The sequence below is a fragment of the Nyctereutes procyonoides genome, unplaced genomic scaffold (genome assembly GCF_905146905.1).
Source record: "Nyctereutes procyonoides isolate TBG_1078 unplaced genomic scaffold, NYPRO_anot_genome, whole genome shotgun sequence".
Classification (NCBI taxonomy): domain Eukaryota; kingdom Metazoa; phylum Chordata; class Mammalia; order Carnivora; family Canidae; genus Nyctereutes; species Nyctereutes procyonoides.
The window spans coordinates 31,721,073-31,744,514 of record NW_026575120.1 but is presented as its reverse complement, the minus strand read 5'-3'; the positions used below and the strand labels follow the sequence as shown (position 1 = coordinate 31,744,514).

At 41.5% G+C, this 23,442-nt stretch overlaps 1 protein-coding gene and 2 pseudogenes across 2 annotated transcripts in view; all 3 read right to left on the bottom strand.

Moving 5' to 3' along the window:
• AKR1D1 (aldo-keto reductase family 1 member D1) overlaps positions 1-12,896 on the bottom strand; it is a 48,739-nt gene extending 35,843 nt beyond the window's left edge. Inside the window, exons 1-2 of one of the 2 annotated variants that reach the window (XM_055334746.1) lie at positions 12,726-12,896; positions 9,427-9,484 (exon numbers count right to left, since the gene is read on the bottom strand). In XM_055334746.1, the coding sequence (XP_055190721.1) occupies positions 9,427-9,484; positions 12,726-12,778 (111 nt within the window). In that variant the 5' untranslated portion in view covers positions 12,779-12,896. The remainder of the gene's footprint in view (positions 1-9,426; positions 9,485-12,725) is intronic. The other variant, XM_055334747.1, reaches the window with a different exon arrangement.
• Positions 1,718-6,700, bottom strand: LOC129516092 (synaptotagmin-17-like; annotated as a pseudogene).
• An 8,852-nt stretch (positions 12,897-21,748) lies between the features above and the next one.
• On the bottom strand, positions 21,749-23,105 carry LOC129515734 (protein FAM32A-like; annotated as a pseudogene).
• Between the last annotated feature and the right edge of the window lie 337 nt (positions 23,106-23,442).

The following is a 23,442-nucleotide window of genomic DNA, read 5'->3' as shown; positions in this document are numbered from 1 at the left end:
ATGGTATTAGGAAATAGGATTCATAGTCGCAAATAGCTGGGAAAAGAGACACATTTTCCAGGAATGTCAGAAATATCTCTTTGCTTTATTAATTGACAACATGATTAACAGAGCTTGAATAGAAATTGAGGCAACACCCCCCCCCCCAAACACCCTGGAAAATGAGATGTTATGGATGACAGCAAGCGTGATAACAAAACACACTGGAAGAGGAGACTTGGGGTAGATTCCAAAAATTCAACGGTCAAAATAAAAATACTACTTCCATTATCGGGTATATACATAGTATTAATGAAAAGAATAAAGCTTCATATGAGATGGTAAATACAATCTCAGAAATAGCACTGAGATTTTGTGGCTGGACTGATAAATGGAAGTACAGAACTCAAAATAGATTTAATACAAGGGGAAAACCCTCTAACAATGCATATTAAAGTATATGCTTATTTTTTCAAAGATCAACCCAAGACAAGAGGCACAGGGGAGAGCATTTAGGATAAAGAAAACAAAAAAGACAAAGGCTAAGTTAGGAGTGCGGTACTGAAGCAATATACGAACGATGCTTTACTTCACGAGGGCACAGAAGCAAGTTATAGTAGTTAGAGTCTTCAATTATTCAGCTACCATTAAAGAGCCTTTTCTAAAAGCTGAATATCTGGTACAGTCTTTGCTTGCTAAAAATATTTTCCTTCAGATGGCAGAAGCAGCAATGAGGTGAATTATTCTTTTGGACTTAATTTTAATCAATATGGAAGAACTAGTTGGAAATGTGGATGTGAGAAAAATGCTTCTTTTTAATTCTTAAATGTAGCATAAGAGAACTTGTATGTAGATTCTGACAGATTCTTTAAGAAAATTCACTTTAAGGAAAACTCAGAAAGATCAAATAGAATACTATATTTGGAGACTCAAATAAATGACACGACAGTAGAATCTTAAATGCAAAATTTTGACTCCACGCATTAAGGATGGTATCAGTGAAATAAAGATTTCAGTTTCCTAAAATGGTCAACAGCACCCTTCCTTCACTCAAGAAAGGGGAGAGTCCTATAAGGATGCAGTGCCACCTTCCAGGAGGTAACATATATCCTAGGTCAACATCCATTATATAGTCCTGGGGACTCCATTAAGTAGAATACACAAATCTGAAAATGCAGCAGGAGTGGTTCAGCTTAGCATTATTCCCTTTGACTCACTTAGAAAATGTGTGCTTCTCATCCCTGAATTTGAGGCTCTGTGGATTCTAGGTCCTAGTTCCCAGGGGAACCCAGGGTGCTTATTTCAAGAGTTTAGTATTTGAGGAAAGATGTTGCCATACTGGCAGGGGTAAGTGACCTTCTCACAGGAGGATATAGGGCTTCTCCACTGTTACATGATGAGCCAAGGAGGAAAATGTTGGGTACCTAGGGCATCCAATGATACACCCCTTCCCAATTTTGATAGTTAACAGCTAAGAGCAGCACCATAATCTGAGAAGGATTGGTTGACCAGGAAGGAACTCTTACAACTCAGAGATGAGCATCTTAGCTTGTAATATTTCATAAGCCAGCTAGACCAGAAGAGATGTTGGATGAGGATGCAAGAAACCTAGAATGGGTAGTTCAGGAAGGAGATTAAGTTGTAACTTGAAGACAGCTTTCGTGGCAGGAGCCATTCCCCCCCCCCTTTTTTTTGCACGGCACAAATAAATAATCTTTAATTTCAATAAATAGCTCCCCATTACGCCAGACAATAGGCTGTGGGAATGATACAGAAGCATCCAACAGGGAAAGATCTATTCTAACTACACAAATTCCTTAGCACGAGAAAAATGACTTTGGGTCACACACAAACACAGAGAGATGCTCAGAGTATGACAAAGGAAGGAGTCATCTTGGATGGGAGTGTGGTGGCCATTTTAATCCATGTAGCTGTACTTTGCAGGTCTTCTGGGTGCCACAATCACCACGAATCGGTCAAATAAGGTTACTTTTGCTCTATCTATCATATTCTGTTTACATGATATACGCACATGCTGTTACTGAAGGTGGGGTCTTGGCAGACAGGAGGACACTGGGTGAGATTTCACTGGGAGAGGCAGAGAGAAGGGAGGGCTGAGGACTGAGGTCCCGCCAAGCGCCTTGCTCACCAGGAAGACACACAGGGACACACACGTGTTCACCTGCGAGGGCACACACATGAGAACGTTCACATACTACCCACAAGGGGTCCTTAGGAATAGAATAACATGAGGACAAGTTCAGTTAAGCCAGGGAAGTTTCTTACACCGGCATATTTTTGGATGCCACTTGGTTTCTTCAGAGTCTAATCTATCACGTCTACTAAAGAGAAGACAAAGTACTTACATTTTGGGAGAAAGGTATCAGGTTTGAAGAACCCCAGAGAACAGCAGGCTGTTCAGAAGCCACCCAGTCAGCGGCTGTGCATTCTGGGTGTGGGGGTTGGGCCTCCCGCACACTGGCCAAGCTCTTAGAGAATTTCATCTCAATGGAGGCTGGCACCCTTGGGGAGGCCCTTTCTCTGGCCTGAGGGTTGAAAGTGCATTTGGGGGTAGGGGTATCAACAGGAGCAAGCACTGCAAGTCTCACAGCAGAGTCCACTCTGCTTGTGACATACAGATGGGGTTTCCAGAAAGTTCTCAGGCTTTGCTCATTGAGGGCAACCATTTTGTGTTCAATAGTCAGCCTCCTCTCAGTTCTGAGAGGATTTGTGTATGTGTGTTTGTGTTGTGGATATAATAGGCACATGACACATTTTTTTTGTCTTAAATTTTCTTCCTTTTTTTTTTTTTTCCTCCAACAAATGAAAGCTGCTTTCCCTGCAGCCCTCAGGTCACCTCCAGCGAGGCGGGAGACACGCGGTCACACTCAGCCGGGGACCTCGGGCTGTGCCACTGCTCCACGGCAGTGCTGTGAGTGTTGAGCACCCGCTGCCAGTGGTTGGATTCAGAGGGGCCCGAGGAGTACTGGCCGATGACAATTCTTCTGATGGAGTCATTGCTGCTTGGCATGTTGTGGCCAAACACTGTAAACACTAAGCTGGCATTTTCAAGTTCTTCTTGGGGAACTTTGAAGCTGAAGGATTCATGGTAAAAGGGATCGAGCGTGCCTCTTAAGAAGGATGTCTTCTTTGTTTTCACAAGCTTGAGTCCATGTACCAGCTGGATTGTCACAAAGGAGTCTGAACCTTGGGTCACATCGGTTTGAAGAAGCTGCTTGGCTCGAATGACATCCACATTCAGTGTCCCAGCACTGGGGAGATAATTCAGTGACAGGAGCAGCTCCCCCAGCTCCACTTCATTCTGAGAGCTGGGGACCAGCGCCTTCCACCAAGGCCCGCCTTGCATCAGGTCAGCCTCGCACAGAGGCACCGACACCTTCCCAATGACACAATGGCGGGAAAACGTCTCAAAATCCACCACGGTTGGCAGCAGGGTCCTCCTCTGAGCTTGGAGGAGGGGGATCTCGAAGGTGTAACCTCCTCACAGGCTTCTGGGTCTTGCGTTTGACCCCCGTCTGCTTGGAGTTCCTCTGGTCTGGCAGGAGACGGGTCTGGACAGGACACAGGGGCTCGAGTGGGCCATGTCCTGGCGCGAGCCGTCCTGGGGGATGGGCGGGGCGGGTCCCTGGCCTCCGTCCCCGGCCGTCAGGTGGCTGTGGCAGGTCATCCTGGGAGCTGAGCGCAGCATGCCCCGCTGGGCCTGGGCCGGGACCTCCGGGTCTGCCCGCCAGCCCGCACCGCCCTTGGAGTGGAGGGAGCGCAGTGGGGCTGAGCGTTCTCAAGCAGCGTCTGGGGCCTAGGGCCGCCGGAGCACGGGGCTGGGCGGGCTCCTTTTTGGCACTGAGAACACCAAACTCGATGGGTTTCATACCAATAAGAGGGGAGCCGGGGCCTCTGGATTCGAGACTTGGAATCCTCCGGGTCAGGCTGTGTAGACTGAGAGGTGTCTGAGGACGAGCACCTGCGTGCGATCTGGGGAGCCGGTCCAGGGGTCAGAGGGGCTGTCCTCGTCACCGCTCCGGCTGGCCGTCCTGGAGGTCCGCCGTCTACCCCTGGCGCTCGCTCCGCCCGGGCATGCCCTCCCCGCAGGGGCCGGGGGCGGGGAGCCAAGGGGGGAAGGACGGACGAGGCAGCCGGGCGGCCCCAGACGGGAGCGGCGGCTCAGGAGCGGCGCCCGCCCCTCCGCCGGCCGCCGGGTGCTTGCCCTTCCCCGCGCTCCGGCTCCCAGGTTCGGCCGCTCGGAGCCCCGGGCAGCCGCGGGGCTGGAGGCGGCGGGGCTGGAGGCGGCGGGGCCGGGGCGGCGGGGCGGGGCCGGGGGCAGCGGGGGCGGCGCCCAGGCTGCGGCACCTACCCAGCAGGAGCTATTTCCTTTTAACCTACCTCTTTAAAGACCTTTCCAGGAGAGAGACCAAACAACACCCTGGGAGAGCTTTTCCCAGGGGGTGAACGGAGCTTACAAAGGCCGCAGGTCCAGGAGACCTCCGGTAGACGTAGCGGCGGTCCCGGTCCGGTGTGCCACAGGGTGGACGCCCTCCTTTGCTTAGCTGCCCGCAGTGCCGGCTGCTGGTTACTCCCGTCTGATTCCCTGATGCGATCCAGGGCAGAACAGGCTGGCTCTCTCACCCCAACCTAGCACAACTCCGTGGCCCCATCCAGAGCCCCCTGTGGGACCGAGGAGCGACCGGATCACAGCGCACTCTTCCCACTGTACGGAACTGCTATTCTCCTTCTACAGCCTGATTCCCGAGAGTATTCTCCACTAAGCCGCCCGCATGCAAGTCTCCTTCTCAGAGGCTGCTCTCCAGAGGACCCAACCCAAGAAGACACTAGGGTAAAGAAGGATTTCTTGAGCTACAGAGAGCATTAATGATACATACATTAAGAGCGATAAACGGGACTATGAAAATAGACTCTGTTCATCGAGACACCATTAAAAGTGTAAAAAGACAAATAGGAAGGGGTATTTTCGCATAGATGTAACTGACAAAGGTCTCATACTAGATATTTTACAAATCCACTACCAAGAAGAAAAGAGAAATCCAAAAAAGGAAAATGCACAGAAGGCACACTTCGTGAAAGATATCAAAAATGTTTAAGAAAAATAGGAAAAACTGGCCAATTTCATCTAGAGTAAAGGAAAGGCAAATTAAACCACAATAAGAGTTTATTCTACACTTATAAAATGACATTAATTAAAAAGACACCAAATGTTGATGAGAATGAGGAGCAGAGCCACCCTTATACATTGTTGGAAGAAGTGCAAATTATACGAATACCTTGGAAATTATTTATATTGGCATCATCTCCTAAAATTGAAGATACTGTACTCCACAGGACAGCAGTTCCACTCTTACATGTATATCTTAGCAAAACTCATACATGTGTGCAATAAGACCTGTGTAGGACTCTTTCTAGAAATAGCGTCTGCAAAGCCCCAAACTGGAAGCAATTCAAATGCCCATCAACAGTAAAATGGATATTGACATATTCTTATGATTATAAGCAGTCATACAGCAATAAAAATGGCCAAAGACTGTGATTAATTACATGGGTGAGTTTTACAAGATTATACTTAGAAAAAGAAGCAGAAAAAAATAGGGCAACCAGTGTTTCTATTCATGTGAAGTTCAAAAATTGTATAGAAATGTATGTTACAGTTGTGTAACTCTTAGAAAACTCTTACAAAAAAAAGCAAGAAAAGTCATCACCATAAGACTTAGAAGAGCAATCCCCTCTTGAGGGAGGAAGGCTTTCAGGTTGGGAAGGGCACACACAGAGTTTCTGGGGTCTGGTATGTTCTAATTTTGGATCTTATAGCTAAGGAGCGACAAAAAGCATTTGTTCCACCTTAAGTCCACTGTACTTCAAAATTTTTAAATGTTAAAAAAAGAAAAGGAGGTAGATCAAAAATAAGGGAGTAAGTGACTCAGTAAGTTTCAAAGCCTTAGATTTGACTCAATAAGTTTCAAAGCCTTAGATTTGGGCCTAAAACATCATTTTTGGCCTAAGATCTACCATCTGCTCTCCTTAGCCTAGATCCAATTGGTTGCCAAGCTTTGTACAGCTTCCCTCAATGATGTGTGGCCTTCGGCCAAGTTCCTTCCTTCCTAGGCTCCAGCCAAATTAGTTTCCTCACAGCTACCAACCACGTTCAAGTCTTTGTTTTTTTTTTTTTTTTTTTTTGCCTGATTTATTATAGAAGCCTTCTCACCTGATCTCTTTGCTCCCTGGTATTTTGTTGTTGTTGTTATCCTGCCCAAACTATTTTTTGCAGCTTGATGTGTAGCACTAATTGCCTCTGGAAAGGAATGATATGTGTGTGTGTGTGTGTGTATAAAACAAAATGCAGAGGTCATTTCTTGGTGTTTGATTTTTAAAAGCCAAGGCTTCTGTGGCAGGTGTGTGAGTATGAGGGGATCACAGGTATTGGAAAGAACTCAGGATATACACTGTACTAAAGTAAAAACAAACACCAACTGAATTCTTGACCCTCAGAATCAGCCCACAGAACATTTTACAAAACCATAAATGAGTTGCCATTACCTAAAAATTCATAATTACTTCATAATGTTTTCTGAAAACTGTTAGAAAGTCAGGCCATGATGCACCCTTGCTTGTTCATACAACTGACTGTAGTGGAGAAGGTGCTATCCTTGGACTGGTCAGTGGGGTCTCCAGTTTTGCTGATTCTTGCACTCATGCCTGCTATCAGAATGGGAAAGCAGAACAAAACACAGAAATAGACTTACCTCCTCAGGACACTTATTTGTGCTTGCTGTCTGGTTCCTGGTCTCTTTAGGTGGAGGTTATCGAACCACTCCGACCGACCGCTGACAAAGATTCTTTTGTTTTTGCATAAACCGACTTCAGCAAGAATCCTGATAAGTCAGTTTAGGAACAACTCCTTGTCCTCTATGTATGATCCCTCTCCCTGTCTAATCAGGAACCCTCAACTGCCACCATCGCCCAGGCAATGTCATAGCAAGAATCCTGTTAGATTGATTTAACCAATCAACCAATTTAGCCCTTATCCCTGATGTTTTCTCTCAGCATTTTTCCAGCCACTGACCCCCACCCTGCTCCTTCGCTATAAATTCCCATGCTGTTTTTGGAGTGGGAGCTCAACCTCTCTGCTCCCCCACTCCTGCAAAATCCCATTGCAGTGGTTCTTAGACCTATCACAATAGCACCTGCCCTTGAATCCAGTTCTTTTACCATGCTTTCACAAGTGTCATTGCATTATTCTTTTCCTTTAGCATGTTGCCCCCAGGATATAATAAAAATGCCTGGTATAATGTGAAATAAGGTTCCCTGGGTTGAGAGGAGGGGATTCGATGGGCATTGAAGAGAAAGCGAGGAATATTTAAAGGATGGCAAAATCCTGAGGAGTCCTAAGCCTATCCCCCCCATCCCCTTCCAGCTCAGGGGCAGAACAGACTTGATTTTTCAGACTCTCCCTTACTACTCATCAAGGGTTTGGACTTCACCTTTCCCTTGCCCCAGATACAAAGCCCTTGGCTCACTCTCCAGACTGTGAAACCTGCTTTCAGCTACCAGAATCTCAACAAGGGCCACCCAGGAAAGAATACAGGATCATTTATGACTCCCAATCTACTTCCCAGACCACCACTCCTTCCCCATAACTTGATGTTTCTTGATCTACCTCATAACTGGATTTGCTCATTGCTACTTTAACATTGAACCAGTGTTCTCTCTCTTAAAGCACTTCAGCTTTTCCTTACATTTTAGTTATATGTGTGTGTGTGTGTTTTTTCATCCTCAGTCACTCCACTTAAATCCCTTGTTTCTAAACCATTGTTTCAATCCCTATGCTACCTAGAAAAATGCCCTGCATTTGGTAGGTACACAATAAATATCTGTCAAACTAAATTATTGTCCATTTTCCAAAATATTTACCATTGGTCCTGGATTTGTGTCATTTGCACATCTGGTAACATTCTTGAGTTTTTCTTGAAGTTTTTGATAAATAAGGATTATTAACCCCATGGGCTGATGTTCATAAAAACAGGATTAATTTCTATCAAAACTGAAAAAAGGAGTAAGACCCAAACCCTCACCTGTTGGGACCTTCCCAGATGGAGCTGTAGGGAGGTTATTATAGATTATTGCATCCCTGTATGAAAACATTCTGAGAAGCTTTCAAAAGGAGAAAGTCACATGGATAATTTGTAGGTGTTACTTTTCATTAGTCATCATGAGGTGGGATAATGCACAGAGTGCTTAGTGATACTAAGTATTGGTTCCATCTCAAATTCCCTGAGTCCATAGGCATGAAACACTTTTACAAGAAATTTGGGCTCACTCGGTGTCTTGGGCTCACTCGGTGTCCATCCAAAGATGAATGGATAAAGAAGATGTGGTCTATGTACAATAGAATATTCCTCAGCCATTAGAAACGACAAATACCCACCATTTGCTTTGACGTGGATGGAACTGGAGGGTATTATGCGGAGTGAAATAAGTCAATTGGAGAAGGACAAACATTGTATGGTCTCATTCATTTGGGGAATATAAAAAATAGTGAAAGGGAATAAAGGGAAAAGGAGAAAAAATGAGTGGGAAATATCAGGAAGGGAGACAGAACATGAGAGACTCCTAACTCTGGGAAACGAACTGGGGGGGGGGGAGTGGAAGGAGAGGTGGGTGGGGGGTGGGGGTGACTGGGTGATGGGCACTGAGGGGGACACTTGATGGGATGAGCACTGGGTGTTATTCTGTATGTTGGCCAATTGAACACCAATAAAAAATAAATTTATAAAAAAATAAAAAGAAACTACTAGTAAAATAGAAAAAAAAGAAATTTGGGTTCATTAAGAAATTACTAGTAAAATAGAAAAAAAAAGAAATCTGGGCTCATTTTTTAACAAAAAAATATAAAGAAACTACTAGTAAAATAGGAAAAAAAAAAGAAATTTGGGCTCATTAAGAAAAAAAAACTTTGAAAGCCAGGAGAAGCTGGGCTGGGGACCCTCACACAGCTACATACTACTGTTCTTCCAAGTTGTGTTCCCAACTCCTATCTCCACCTGTTTTGGTGGAATCTAATGGGGCAAAGGTAAGAAGAGGCATTGTTAGCCTTCCTCACTTTGGCCTTTCATAACTGCTTCCACCCTTATCCTCTTGAAGATATGGCTAGATCTTTCCCTGCTACTCTTCTGCTAACTTTGGTGTCAAAAGTGAACAGGATCCCAGGACAGATACTGATTGATGTGACCACATACATAAAAGATGAATTTCAGTTAAAGGGTTACCTCAGCCTGGCATTTGCCTTCTACTAGTTGTTGTGGAATGAGGGCTTGAAAAGAATCTAAGGCATGCCACGTAGAGAAGAATGAATTTTGGCATTAGGACTAAATTTTGCCTTCAGGACTAAGACTGATTCTGAAGTTAAATTCAGTTGAGTACCTTTATTTCATGGTGGCTGACTTGGGCACAGGTAGTTCTAGCCTCTGTTTCATCAGTCCTGGGAAGATGATAAAGGGTTATCAGTTGCATAGCTTGGAAGAGAAAGCCAGGAATCTACTTTATCTGAGATACTCTGTTCTTCTCACTTCTCATCTTCCCCTGCAGCAGTTAAATGTTGTATATTTTTCTTTACTTTAGAGTTTCTAATTTTGTGAGACATACCATTAAGTCCATTTGTTACTTTGCAACTGGTAATATTTCTGATCACAAATGTAGTTGGCATATACATGATCTTCATTTCTCATAGTATTCTTCTCACTTATATTGTCTAATTAGAGTTATGTCTTATCTCCTGAAGTGAATTATAGCTGTTTTTTGGGGAATAACATGACTGATTTTGAATCTCTCTAAACTATAGCATTTAATATTACTAGACACATAGGCTGTATTCTCTAGCATTGTAAGTTTGGGGCAATTTTCTATCTCTCTATACTTCAGTTTTATCATCTATTATAAATGGGGTTAAATGGTAGTACCTTTCATAATGTTTTGAGGATTAAATTAGAAAATACATTACACATTAGGTGCCCCCAAATTTTAGCTGTTGTTGTCATATCCATTTACATCTCTGATGCTCACAAACATAGATAGTCCCTTTTACAAACTCATTAATTTGAAAGCATCAGCTGAATACCCATTACACACTAGATGCTATTCTGGAAATATAGAGCTGAACAAGACATTCTCTCTTTCATAATGAATTTCACAGTCTTGTGGAAGACTGCAGAGAAACAATGATTACAATATAATATGATAAGAGCTACAGTAGAGTCAAGTCAAAGGGGCTATGTGAACACACAAGACAGGCAAGATGTGGCTGGAGAGATGGGATTCTAAGGAGCAGTGTCCTTGAGCTGAGTTGCGAAGGCTTAGTAGAAGTTGGCGAACTGAACAAATCAAGAAAGGGTGTTCTAGATAGAAGGCAGCATGTTCATAGGCATGGAGATGGGGGAGTTGTTCTAGGAACTTTGTTCTAGGCGATTATGTTTGACACACAGAGGGGAGATAGAAGAATGGTGGTAGATTCTGCTGGACAGTCAGGTCTTGACTGAACCATGAGAGCTCAGTGTGCAAAATAAGGAATGTGGACTCTATCCTATAATTGATAGAGAGCCATTGAAATAAATAAGCAGAGGAGTGACATGAACAGATTTGGGGGGGGGTCCAAGGAAGATCCTAACAGCCCCAGTTTATATCATTGATTGGAAGGGACAAAATTGGAAGAACAGCCTAATGATAAATTAGGAACTAAACTAAGGCAGTGACAAAGGAGATGAAGAGGAGGGTGAATTGAGAACATATTTCTGAGATAAACTGAACAGGAATGATTTGGATGTAATGTGGACAAGGTGGGGGGCATGAGGAAGAGGGCAAAATGAAGGAATATATTCGGACTTCTGGCTCAGGGTGGTAGTGTTATTTGCTAGGAGAAGTATTTTGGTGGGGGTGGAAGGGGAGATGGATAACGTAGTTTTGTCATGTTGAGTTAGAGGTATCTGTAAAAGAAAGAATACATACTTGACTGTCCAAGAGAATTATCCAAAGAGCTTGTTAAATGCAGATATTCAGCCTTTACCTCTAAAGATCCAGATCTGGGGACGCCTGAGTGGCTCACTGGTTGAGCGCCTGCGCCTTTGGCTCAGGGCATGATCCTGGATTCCCAGGTTTGAGCCCCACTTTGGGCTCCTTGCATGGAGCCTGTTTCTCCCTCTGCCTGTGTGTCTATGCCTCTCTCTGTGTCTCTCAGGAATAAATAAATACAATCTTAAAAAAAAAAAAAAGATCCAGATTTGGTAGACTAGAGGTGAGGCCCAGGGATCTGTATTTTTTGAAAAGTCCCTAGGTGGTTCTGATGTAGCCAGTCCACAGTTGTATGGGAATATGTAACAACCCCTCACCCCCCACCAAAGAAACAACAACAACAAAAAAGGAAATAGAGATTTCCTGGAAATAGGTGTCTCTGCATGTATGTGGTTGGAGCCAAGATTGTAACTGAGGTCATACACAGACAATGGGCAAAATAAGAAGAGGAAGGGGCCCATAACTCAGACAGTTGTAATTGTTCCAAAAGTGATTTTCCTTTGCATTATCAAGAACAGGGAATTGAAAAAAAAAAAAAAAAGAACAAGGGAATTGGGCAATTACGGTGGAATGTGAGATTGGGATCTTGGTATACGTAGTTTAGTTTTCTTTCTCTGCCTTCCATGCTCTATGCTGCCCCACAGTTATCTTTCAAAAGCACTGATCTTGTGATGCTTTCCCTTTGTTTTGAAATTTCACATAATTCCCCCTTTATACAGAATAAAATTCCAACTCTTCAGCATGGTATTCAAGGTCCTTTATGATCTAGTCTCAACCTGCATTTCCAGAGCCAGCGGCCCCTGCCTCCACCACTAATTCCTTGTGCCAGCCACTGCAGGCTTGGCCTTTGCTGGACAAATCATATACCCTTGTGCCTCTACACTTCCCTTTCTGCCCACAACATCCTGCCTCAGTTCTCCCTCTTTGGCTTCTAATTTATAGTTAGCTTGACAGAGGTCATTCCTATATGAGCACACAAATCTGGTAGCGTTTCTACATCATAGCACTGTTTATTCCGGTAATCATTATGTTTGACTTGCAATGAGGAAAGCAGAAAGATGTTTTTCTTATAAGTAGAAACTATGTTTCAATGGAAGCCCACTCAATCCTGAAGGTCAAATTAACGATTTTCTTTTCTGTATTTTCAGAGAGATAGTTTACAGTTCTAGGATAGCATTTACTGTTATTTTCATTGTTCTACAATTAGCTATTAAAGAGTCTGCTTCCTCTATTTGATTTTTAATCCCTAGGCAGCACAGACACTGTTCTCCTCACATTTGAAGCTCCTAAAGACTAGGTCTTCACACCTGGTAGGTTTTTACCAAGTATTTCTTAGACTAAAGTAGAAAGTCTCAAATATAAATTTCTAAAACCCCACAAGTAATAAATTCAGAAATTTCATGTGCCTCAGTTGATTCTAATAATCAGCATTCAGCTAAATTTCAGCAAAGGAAGAAGAAAGGTCTCATTTTTTAATTCAAGATAATTTTAAATTATAAAGTGGTATAGTTTTAACCTCTGGTTCAATACTCAGGGATGCCAAATAGTACTCCTTGAAGATTACTTTCATTATTATGAAAAGTAAATCAATGAGATCAACACAATTAATTAAACATTATGCTCTAGGAAAGTTAAAAAAAAGAGAGAGAGAAATTTACCAGTTTAGGTTCTGAGTAGGTCCCAAGACCGATGATAGGAATGCTGTTTCCATCACTTAGGGGTATGCGGTGATTTGCAGCACTGAGGTACATCCTGGAGGGAGTTTGGGTTTCAAGTTTTTAGGAGTGATTCTGGATGCCTCTAGAGAAGTCTTTTAGAAAAGATGTTCTAGGGCCTAGTTAATTAAAGAAAGGAGAGCCAGAGGGAGGAGAAGTGGGAGGGAAGAGAGATTAGCAGATGTATTTCTCAATCTGTTTTTTTTTTTTAGGTTGTTTTGAAAATCCTGAGCTTGTCCTTTGAACTTTATCAGAGGCATGTAAATAACATAACCCATTGAGAGTTGATTCTTACTTCTCTACAAAGAGGGAAAACAAAACAAAAAAAGAAGTAAAAAAAAAAAAAAAAAAAAAGTCTAGTTGGTTTCTACCAGTGAGGATGCTTTCATTGCCAAATAACAGGCCGGTCTCAATTTCTCTTAAATTATAAAGGACATTTATTGGTTCATATTTTTGAAAGCTTCAATCTTAGGGCTAGCTTCAGGTGAGACTACAACAGTTTCCCAGGATTTGCCTTTTTTGCCATTATCCACCCCCACCCCCCTGCCCCGGTGTTAAGTTTGGGAAACACTGGGCCAGAGAAATAAGTAATATGGCCAGGAACCAGTTTCTCATCCTCCAGTCCATGTCTCTGTTTCCTTCCCCCCCAGCCGACTTCCCCCTTATTGTTAAAAGATGATGACTGGCCCATGGAGTGATGTGATTCCAGATACAGACTCCAGAAAAAAGAGATTTTTATTTACCTCATTGGTCACACAGCAACCTAGGCATAGTTTTTTCAGTCTGCACTGCCAATCATGATGGTCAAAGGAAATAATAGATTAATCACCTGCAGATAATTAAAAGCCATTTCTAAGTTTAGAGTTAGGGTTAATCTTATCTGGGCAGAATTTGGAGATTGTTAAGGAAAAGGAAAGAAGTAACAAGTAGAGAAACAACTAACCAATGTGTATTATGCTCTTTCTCCAAAGGATTGTGCTGTGTGTAAAATGTGAGCTTTGGACTCTGTGACCTCAAAGATAACCGTGTTCAGGATGGTGAGAATGTGCTGAAGTTTGCCTATAATTCACTTGCTCTCTGGAACCATCATTCTTGCTTACAGATACATAAGCAGCCGGGGGATATAACGATTTCAAGTAGGCTGGGGAGCATGGAACATGGGCCATAGTGGTCTTCAACACTGCAAATTGATCCAACAAATACTTATTGTACACCTTTGTGTGCTAAGATGCTGGCTAGTATATGTTTCTCTATTTTTATTACTTTTGACTTTTTTGGTGTGTAGCTAAATGAACTTGGATATTGAGATTCATGATTTTCATCCAATTTGGGAAGTTTGGGGTATTATTTCTTCAAACATTCTTTTGGTTTCTTCCTCTCCTCTCCTTCTGGGACTCTTGTTTTATATATGTTGGTGTATCAATGGTGTCTCTCATAGGTGTCTTGAGTTTGGTTGGTTTGTTTGTTTATTTATTTATTTTATTTATTTATTTTTCATTCTTTTCTTGAACTGGATGATCTCAATGGATCTATCTTCAAGTTCCTGGATTCTTCTGCAGGCTCAAATCTACAGTTGAAACCCTCCAGTTATTTTTTCATTTCAATGATTATATTTTTAATCTCCAGAATTTCTGTGTGATTCATTTTTATAATTTCTATCTCTTTAGTAATGTTCTGTATCTGGTGAGATGGTGTTTTCCTGGTTCCTTTAGTTCTTTCCCTGTGATTTTATTTAGCTCTTTGAGCATATTTAAGAGAGTTGATCTCATGTCTTTGTCTAGTAAGTCCAATGCCCTGGTGTCCTCACGGACATTCATAATTTCCTTTTTTTCTCCCTGTGAATGAGCCATATTTTCTTGTTTCTTTGCACATTCTGTAATTTTTTAATTTTTTTTTATTTATTTATGATAGTCATACAGAGAGAGAGAGAGAGAGAGGCAGAGACACAGGCAGAGGGAGAAGCAGGCTCCATGCACCGGGAGCCTGATGTGGGATTCGATCCTGGGTCTCCAGGATTGCGCCCTGGGCCAAAGGCAGGCGCCCAACCGCTGCGCCACCCAGGGATCCCATTCTGTAATTTTTTGATTGAAAACTGGAGATTTTGAATATTATAGTGTGACTGTTCTAGAAATCAGATATTTCCTCTTCCTTGGGGTTTGTTTCTGCTGCTTGTTTTTGAGTTGTTATTGTTTGCTTTTTTTATTGACTTCTCTAAACTCTTTTTGGCAAGTCTATACTGTTTGTCATGTGAAAGCTGTGTTTGGCTATCTTAGTGATCATGGTCACTTGGTGTTTTGACAGTTTCCTTTAATGCTTGCCTCAAAAAACCCTACAAATTCTCTTAGTGTTGCAGATTGGCTCCTTTGGGGGCACCACTTTGCTTTCCCACACTGCTTACCATGTTGCCTTAGTCTTTGCTTCCAGCTTGCATAGAGCCTGAAGGCCAGTAAGAGATGAAAGCTGAGGGTGTTCTCAGGCCTTTCTGACCTTTTTCACCAGCCCTGAGAATATGTGTGGCTTTCATGATTAAAGTGTCCCCACCCCCACCATCACGTATCCCCTTTCCCAATTTTTTCTTTCTCAGGCTTTTCAGTCTTTTGGTTGTTCCAACTAAATTCAGGCTGCCAGAGGTAAAATTTCTATCTTTTTTCTTCAAGTTTATTTATTTAAATACTCTCTACGCCCAACACGGGGCTCAAACTCATGACCAAGATCAAGATCCGCATGCTCCACTGACTGAGCCAGCCAGGTACCCCTACAATTTCTATCTTTAAGTACACACAGCAAAAGCCTCCTAGGCAGCTGCCTTTGTCCCATAGGAATGCTTGAGTTAGGCAAAATAAAAGCAAGCCCTTTCGTGTTCCTTCACGGTGCCACCAGACAGGCTGGGACCTACAATGATGATTCTTTGAGAGTAACATCTCCATTGGTTCCTATGGCCCTAGCATCCTGTACCAGGAGTATGGGCTTAGTCCTCATGGCTGCCACAGATCAGGGTTATGGGGGATGGTCAGCAGGTCATTGGAACCACCAAAGCCCTCTCTCTTAATGCAAAGCAGCAGCTTCTTTCTTCACTATGCTTATTCCTGGTTGTTTTAGACTCTTGACTATACTCCAAAGTTCTGCAAAAAATGAGGCTGACAGCTTTACCAACTAATTTTTTTTTTAAATAAAAGGACAGAGCCCTAGAGCTCCTACTCTGCTACTTTCCTCTTTTCCTTTTTTAAAAAGATTTATTTAAATAAGAAGTGGGGGAGGGGCAGGGAGAGAGAAAATCTTAAGCAGACTCCACTCCCAGCATGGAGTTCAACAGGGGGCTCCATCTTATGACCCTGAGATCACCACCTGAGTTGAAACCAAGAATCGGACACTTAGCCCACTGTGCCTCCCAGGTGCCCCTTCTCATTTTTAAAAAATATGTTTAATTTCTGTTTTGAGATTGGATTACTTACTACTGACATCTATTCAGATTCACTAACTCTTTCCTCTGTCTTCTTTCCTCCATTCTGCTACTAAGACCATCCAATGAGTTCTTTTTTCTTAGACTTTATTTTTTAGGGAAGTTTTAGATTCACAGAAAATTTGAATAGTAAGTACAGAGGGTTCCCATCTGCTGCCCTCACACATGCTCTGATTTCTCCCACTACCAACATCCCCCACCAGAGTGGTACATTTGTTACAACTGAGGTAGTTGTTTGACATATTACTATCCACCAAAGTCCATAGTTTACTTTAGGATTCACTGTTAACATTGTACATCTATGAATTTTGAAAGATGTATAATGTCAGGTATCTACTGTACTAGTATCATACAGAATAGTTTGATTGCCCTAAAAATCCTCTGTGTTCTGCTTTATTCATCCCTCTCTCCTTCCTAATCCCTGGCAGCCACGGATCTTATTACTGTCTCCAAAGTGTTTTTTTCAGAATACCATACAGATCTCCAAATTGGCTTCTTTCACTTAGTAATATGCACATAGGCTTGCTCTATGTCTTTTCATGGCTTGGTAGCTTGTTTGCTTTTAGTGGTGAATTATATTCTATTGTCTGGATGTACCACAGTTCTGTCTGCCACTCTCTTGCTCACTTTCTGATTGGTGGGAGGGATACTGAGAGACTCCAGTGGTACATGAGTTCTGCTGTCTCTTTCCACATCTACCTGCTATTATTTATTTTTCAGATTCCTGAAATAACTTTCACATATATATTTCACATTTTGTCACTGTATTCAGTGGGAGAGCCATCTTACCTGGAACTAGAACACTCACATATTTCTTAAAATAATTCTTTTAAAGATTTTATTTATTTATTCATGACACAGAGAGAGAGGCAGAGACATAGGCAGAGGCAGAAGCAGGCTCCCCGCGGGGAGCTCCATGTGAGGCTTGATCCTGGAATCCCAGGATCACACCCTGAGCTGAAGGCAGATGCTCAACCATTGAGCCACCCATGTGTCCCCTTAAAATAATTTTTAATTTATTACACATCTTGATTAAATTGAGGTGAATTTAAATATTGGATTGTTTTTTGAGTGTGAGAAATGGCTGAAATTACTCTTTGTATATTGATATTGTCAAAATAAATTGACAACCTATTTTTATTCAATAAAAGAATTGCTTGTAGATTATTACTCTCTTTTCTGCTCTAAATTCACAAATGATTTTAATGATAATGGAGATTATTTTTGAGTATCTACTATGTCTCTTACATGTAATTTCTCATTTAATTTTCACAACAAATTTATGTGGTATTGGAGCTGTGTAGCATCCTCCCAAAGCTCATGCTCACCCCAAATCTCAGCATGTGACCTTATTTGGAAATGGGGTCATTGAAGATGTAATTAGTTAAAATGAGGCCAGCATGGATTAGGGTGGACTCTAATCCAGTGACTGATGACTTGAGAAAACAGAGATATGGATACATAAGGAAGAGTCTTTTGTGATGACAGAGGTAGAGATTGGAACGATGTATCTACAAACTGAAGAATGCCAAGTATAGCTCTCACATAAGATAGGAAGAGGCAAAGAAACATTCTTTGCCAGAGCCTTCAGAAGGAGTATGGCCCTACTGATACCTTGATTATGGACGTAGAGCTTCCAGAGCTGTGAGAGAATAACTTTCTTTTGTTTTAAGCAACTCAGTTTGTGGTAATTTGTTATTACAGCCTATGAAAATGAACACAGTGAGTAATATACTATTATAGAGAGGGCGTTGAGGTCAAGAGAAGTTACTTACCAAAAATTGCACGATCACTGGCAGGATCATTAGTCTGTCTGACCACAGAGTCATTTTAACTACTCCCCTCTAGTACCCTTAATGGAACTCTAGCAGAGTTGACATCAATGAGCCACAAAAACTATTTTTAAGGAATTTATGCAAGTGACTAACTCAAACAAGTCATAATTACATGAGAATAAATCGAGACCTCCATATATAATGCGCTCACAATGCCAACTAGATACTATTATCTCTGTAGATCTGATAATAGAAAAATCCTTACTTTTGACTGTATCAGAGATAAAGGTTGATTTCATCTGTTTCCTGGATAGCTGTTAATGATAATTATAACAACCAGTAAAAATGTATCAGGTATATCCTACGTCAGGTACTTTACTTGGCCCCATTTCATCAATCACTTGGTGGTGCTAACCAGTCAAGGACCAGTAGGAACATACTATTAACAAATGGAGTTAGTTTTATAAGCTCCCTGCAGCAAGAAGACTTGCAGTCTGTGGAGAAGCATTGGATGCCTTGTTAAGGGAAAGAGAGAGACGGCATATGGTAGAAATTATGCTTACATTAGGTGATTTGGGGGGAAGGTTTGAGGATGCAGGTGTGTGTGTGTGTACACTTCATAAAGTAGGAACAATACTATGATTGGGGTATTACAATAACTTTTACCTAGGAGATAGAAGGAACAGAGTGTGATTACAGTTGCCATTAGAGAAAAAGTAGCAGTCCTCCTGTTAGCTGAAGATGGAATAGTTAGTCATTTTTGAGGTGGCATAGTGTCTCCACTCAGACATAATTATGGAGTAGTTCACATCATGGTCACAAAGAGTCCTCTGGATTCTGATATTCTGTGAAATTATTTATGGTTAACAGGGGAACACTATAGTTTACTAGCAGAAACTAGGCCAGCTACTAGGTAATGGGTCCAAAGGTTGCTTTTTTCCTTTCTAATCCCCATATTTGGCCAAGGACAGACAAATCAGGCCATGGGATACTAGTCTTTGACAAGATTTTTCCCATTGTCTGGATTATTCTGGTTAGATTATTTGGGGGATATTGCATCTAAGTCAGATAAAAGTTGGTCCTTTCTGATCCTTCTCTTGTAGAATGAATTGTTCAATCATCTGATGTGAAAGTGGCTGTACAGTAGCAGAATGCACTGAGCCACCAAAATATAGGCAATTACCAGAAAAAAATATTGTTAGTTTTGTAAAAATCTGTTCATTAAGAGGACTGGATAACTAACCCCAGGTGTCAAACATGTGCTTAAACAACCAGCTGGGTCTATTCTAGTATTTATGTATTTGCACCAAGGTGTGTTCTCTTAGTTAAGAAGAACGCAAAGGCTATGTGATTGTCCATGAATACTCTGGCTGATATATGTAAGCTGGTAAAATGGGCCTCTAGAGGTAATATCCACACAAGAAATGGTACTTTAGGGGGGCACAGACTCTATGGAGAGTCCTAACAGGAGTGTACTAATCATTGGATCCTACAGGCAGACATATTTTCTAAGTGAAGTAAAACAATTCCTGCTGCAAATCAGGAGACAGTAACTCTGAAGACAGCAAACTGACCATTGCAATGGCAGGTGGTTCCTGCTCTTCAATAAACTGACTTTAGTTGGCAGGACTTAACCATCTCACAAGAAGCATTTTGTTGATGTGGAGGCAAAATCTAATTTTTTAAAATAAATTTATTTTTTATTGGTGTTCAATTTGTCAACATACAGAATAACACCCAGTGCTCATCCTGTCAAGTGCCCACCTCAGTGCCCGCCACCCAGTCACACCCACCCCCCCACCCACCTCCCCTTCCACCACCCCTAGTTCGTTCCCCAGAGTTAGGAGTCTTTCATGTTCTGTCTCCCTTTCTGAAATTTCCCACTTAGCAAAATCTAATTTTTATAAGGTTGAAGATTGGGATTCATAACATGAGAGAAATTTTAGTACTGGAAGAAATCTGTACAAGGAAATCTATCTTGAAGATACTTTTAAAAAAAACTATTAATTTTTTTCAGCGGGTCAGGTGGGGTGTTAATCCACCAGTCAGATTTTAGCAGTGACTATGTCTGAGAAAAATGCACCAGAATGTTTGTCTCTCCTTAACTGACATATAATGACTGTCCTGTAAAATTCTTATGACTAATCTAAACATAATTACTAAGAACAAGTAAATTAAATAGATGTAAGTGAAATTTTAAAAATTTAGGTGAACTTTTAAAAGTCTTCCGAAATCTTTTTGGTAACTTAAAACCTTAAGAGTTTTGCTAAGTTAAATAATGACATTTCAGTAAAGACTTAGGTCATTTTCTAAACAGGACAAAAATACTACAACATTAAGTACTAAACATACATTTATCTACTTTTGGCTTATTATTACAGAGACACTAAAAGATATTTGGATGTGTTAGTCTACGTTGGAAAATTTAAAAAGGCAATGCTTCTAGAAATTATAAAATTTATTCATAAATTTGCAATGCTAAAGAATAATGATATAAAGACAGTTATAGACAGGTCACAATTGCTTCTTAGTTTTCACTAGAGACTAAGGTTTCTAAGGATTAAAGATTCTAATTAATATATGTAATCAAAGCTACTAGAAATAATAAGGGAAACATCTCTGTATGCCAGGAAAGTAGGATGTGTTTTTAGGAAGGGAAGTTATGAGAAATGGAGATAACATTTTTTTTTGTTGAAAATATTGTCCTAAAGTGAGGCTGGTTGTTTAAAGAGGAAAAACATAGGATAAAATTGTAATGTAAAAAAGAGAAAGTTGGTGGTACCAGGGTGTCTCAGATGGTTAAGACTCTGCCTTCAGCTCAGGTCATGATCTTTGGGTCCTGAGATTGAGCCCTGCATGGGGCTTCTGGCTCAGCATGGAGTCTCCTCCTTTCTCTCCCTCTTTTTCTCCCTCTGCTTCTCCACCAGACTTGTGCCCTTTCTCTCTCTCAAATGAATAAATAAGATCTTAAGAAAAAAGTTGTAGGAGGAGTTGTGGAAAAGGAAAGAAATTTTATATGTTATCAAACTGGCTAAGATTAAAATAAATGGATTGAAAAATGAGTTTTAATATAAAAACCATACTGATCCAACTAGTTTGGTTTTTTTTCCTCTATTAAAACAAATTTTCTTAGATAATAGATCTACTCTTAGATAATAGATCTGTTCTTAACAAGAAATTATAAACAGAGTTTCTTTACTGTCAGTGCAATCTGTCTGAGAAAGATTCTGCATTTTTGTCTTTATTACATTTTGACTACTGAGAAAAACTAAATCTTTATTCAAAAAGAGCTAAGGATTGGGGTGCCTGGGTAGCTTAGCTGGGCATCTGACTCTTGATCTTAGCTCAGGTCTTAATCTCAGGGTTGGGTTAGAGTCCCACATTGGGTTCCACGCTGGATATGAAGCCTACTTTAAGAAAAAGCTAAGGTTTTTGCAGGTGTGATCTTCTATAATTGTCCTTAAAACCTTGTCACTTAGGTTAATAGATAATTAAGTATTCTTTTAATTTTTTGTGATCTTATTTTTTTTGGGGGGGTGTAGTAAAACAGTCTTACTTTATTTAATCAAATCCAGCAAGAGGGCACACTGCTTTGGAAAGCATTGGTCTCAGCAGAAAACACAAGGGTATGTGTAAAAGAATGTTTCTAGAAAATACCAAAGGCACCAAACAGAACCTTAACTTTGCCTTCCAATTCCCCTCGATGCCACTGCTTACCCTGGATGGGGAGGCTACTTCGTCCAGCTGTCTTTAGGAATGTCATAGTGCTCCGTAAGGGTGTCCAAGTGTCTGTTGAAGTCCTCTACTCTCTGCTTGTGGGTTTTGGATGCTTTCTTTAGGATCCTTTCGATTTGCTGTTTCTCCTGCATCTTCTCAAAGGCCGCCTGGGCCAGGGTTCGCTTGTCCAGGCCGTGCTGCTTCTCCTCCTTGTTCTTTTTGCTTGTTCCCATCGCTTCCAGGAGTTTAGCCTTGTCCTTGTCCTTCTTCTTCTCCTCCGCTTGATCACACCGAGCTCTGCGACGCCTTTTAGTTTCAGAAGCCCCTTCTGAACCTGCTCATAGGCCGCCTTGATGCTGCTTGCTTTTCCTTGTGATCTTATTTTAACCAAATATCCAGACCTTCTATATTTATGACAAACTTCCCCAAATTGATTTCAAAATGAAGTCTTTTTTACCTGGGATATTTTAAAGGATTGGTTAAATTAATCAGGCTTATTTGATATATAAATTACACGGGAGGCATCGTCAAATAAGTAAAATTTTGCCTTCTTTATATTGTCTTTGCAATATAAAGATGCATGGCACATGTGGATGAAGTTCAAATTCTGCTTCTGTAAAAAATGGCCCCTTGTTGCCAGACTTTTGCCATCCTGATGTCCTTGTAACTTGGCAACAGTCTGCTCCTGAATAAGAAGTTAAGATGGATAAACAGTGGCTGTAAAGTGAAGAACAGCTGGGCTGATGAGAAACCCAAGATAGCCACTTGGGTCTTTGTGGCTCACTGACAAACCCCATTTTTCAGTTTTTGCATTCCTTCACCTGCAAGATGACTCAGACTATAAATAAACATTGATGGGGAGACTTATAATATTGCAGGAACAGTCTACCAGCAGTCTGAGCTGTCAGGTCATAATCTTGGAATCCTGTATTCTATAATTCTGGAAAAGCTATTTTTGTTCCCACAAGCCTCAGACCTCCTTCTTCTGAACCCTTTGAACCCCTTGCAGCTGGACTTCAACTATCTCTTAGTCTGTGTGTGTGTGTTTAAAGATTTTATTTATTCATTTGAGAGAGAGAGAGAGAGAGAGAGAGAACACCTAAGCAGAGCCGTAGGGGCAGAGGGAGAAGGAGAAGCAGACTCAATGCTGAGCAGGGAGCCCAGGACCCTGAGATCATGACCTGAGCCAAAGGCAGATGCTTAACTGACTGAACCACCCAGAGACCCCCTCTTAGTGTGCATTATCGTGACATTCTTGTTATGGTTTGTATGTTTTCTGGATGGGTTGAAGCTTTCCCCTGCTGATGTCCTTTCCATGGTTTAGAGAATGTGTTTCTCACCTGGGATACAGTTTCCATAATCTCCAGTCATGGAGGCTCACTCCCACTTCACTGGACAAATCATACAAATCATAACAAAACCTTGCAAACCCTTTGGAGTTCTCTCAGCTACAATCTTCTGTATACAGGAAGAAAAGTAGGGGACATTGAGGTAGACTGCGTCTGCTCAAGATGATACATCACGACTTCACACTTTAACTAAACATGAAAGCCTTTCTTCTTGCTTTCCTTTACTCTGGCATTGGCCTGCAAAGATAACACCCTCATCTTTATCTCCAAGGTCATTCCTAAGCAGTGGTGACCTCTGGAATTTAGAACAACCTTTTATTTCAGGCTAGGAGAAAAAAAATCTAATTTTGCCCCTAACT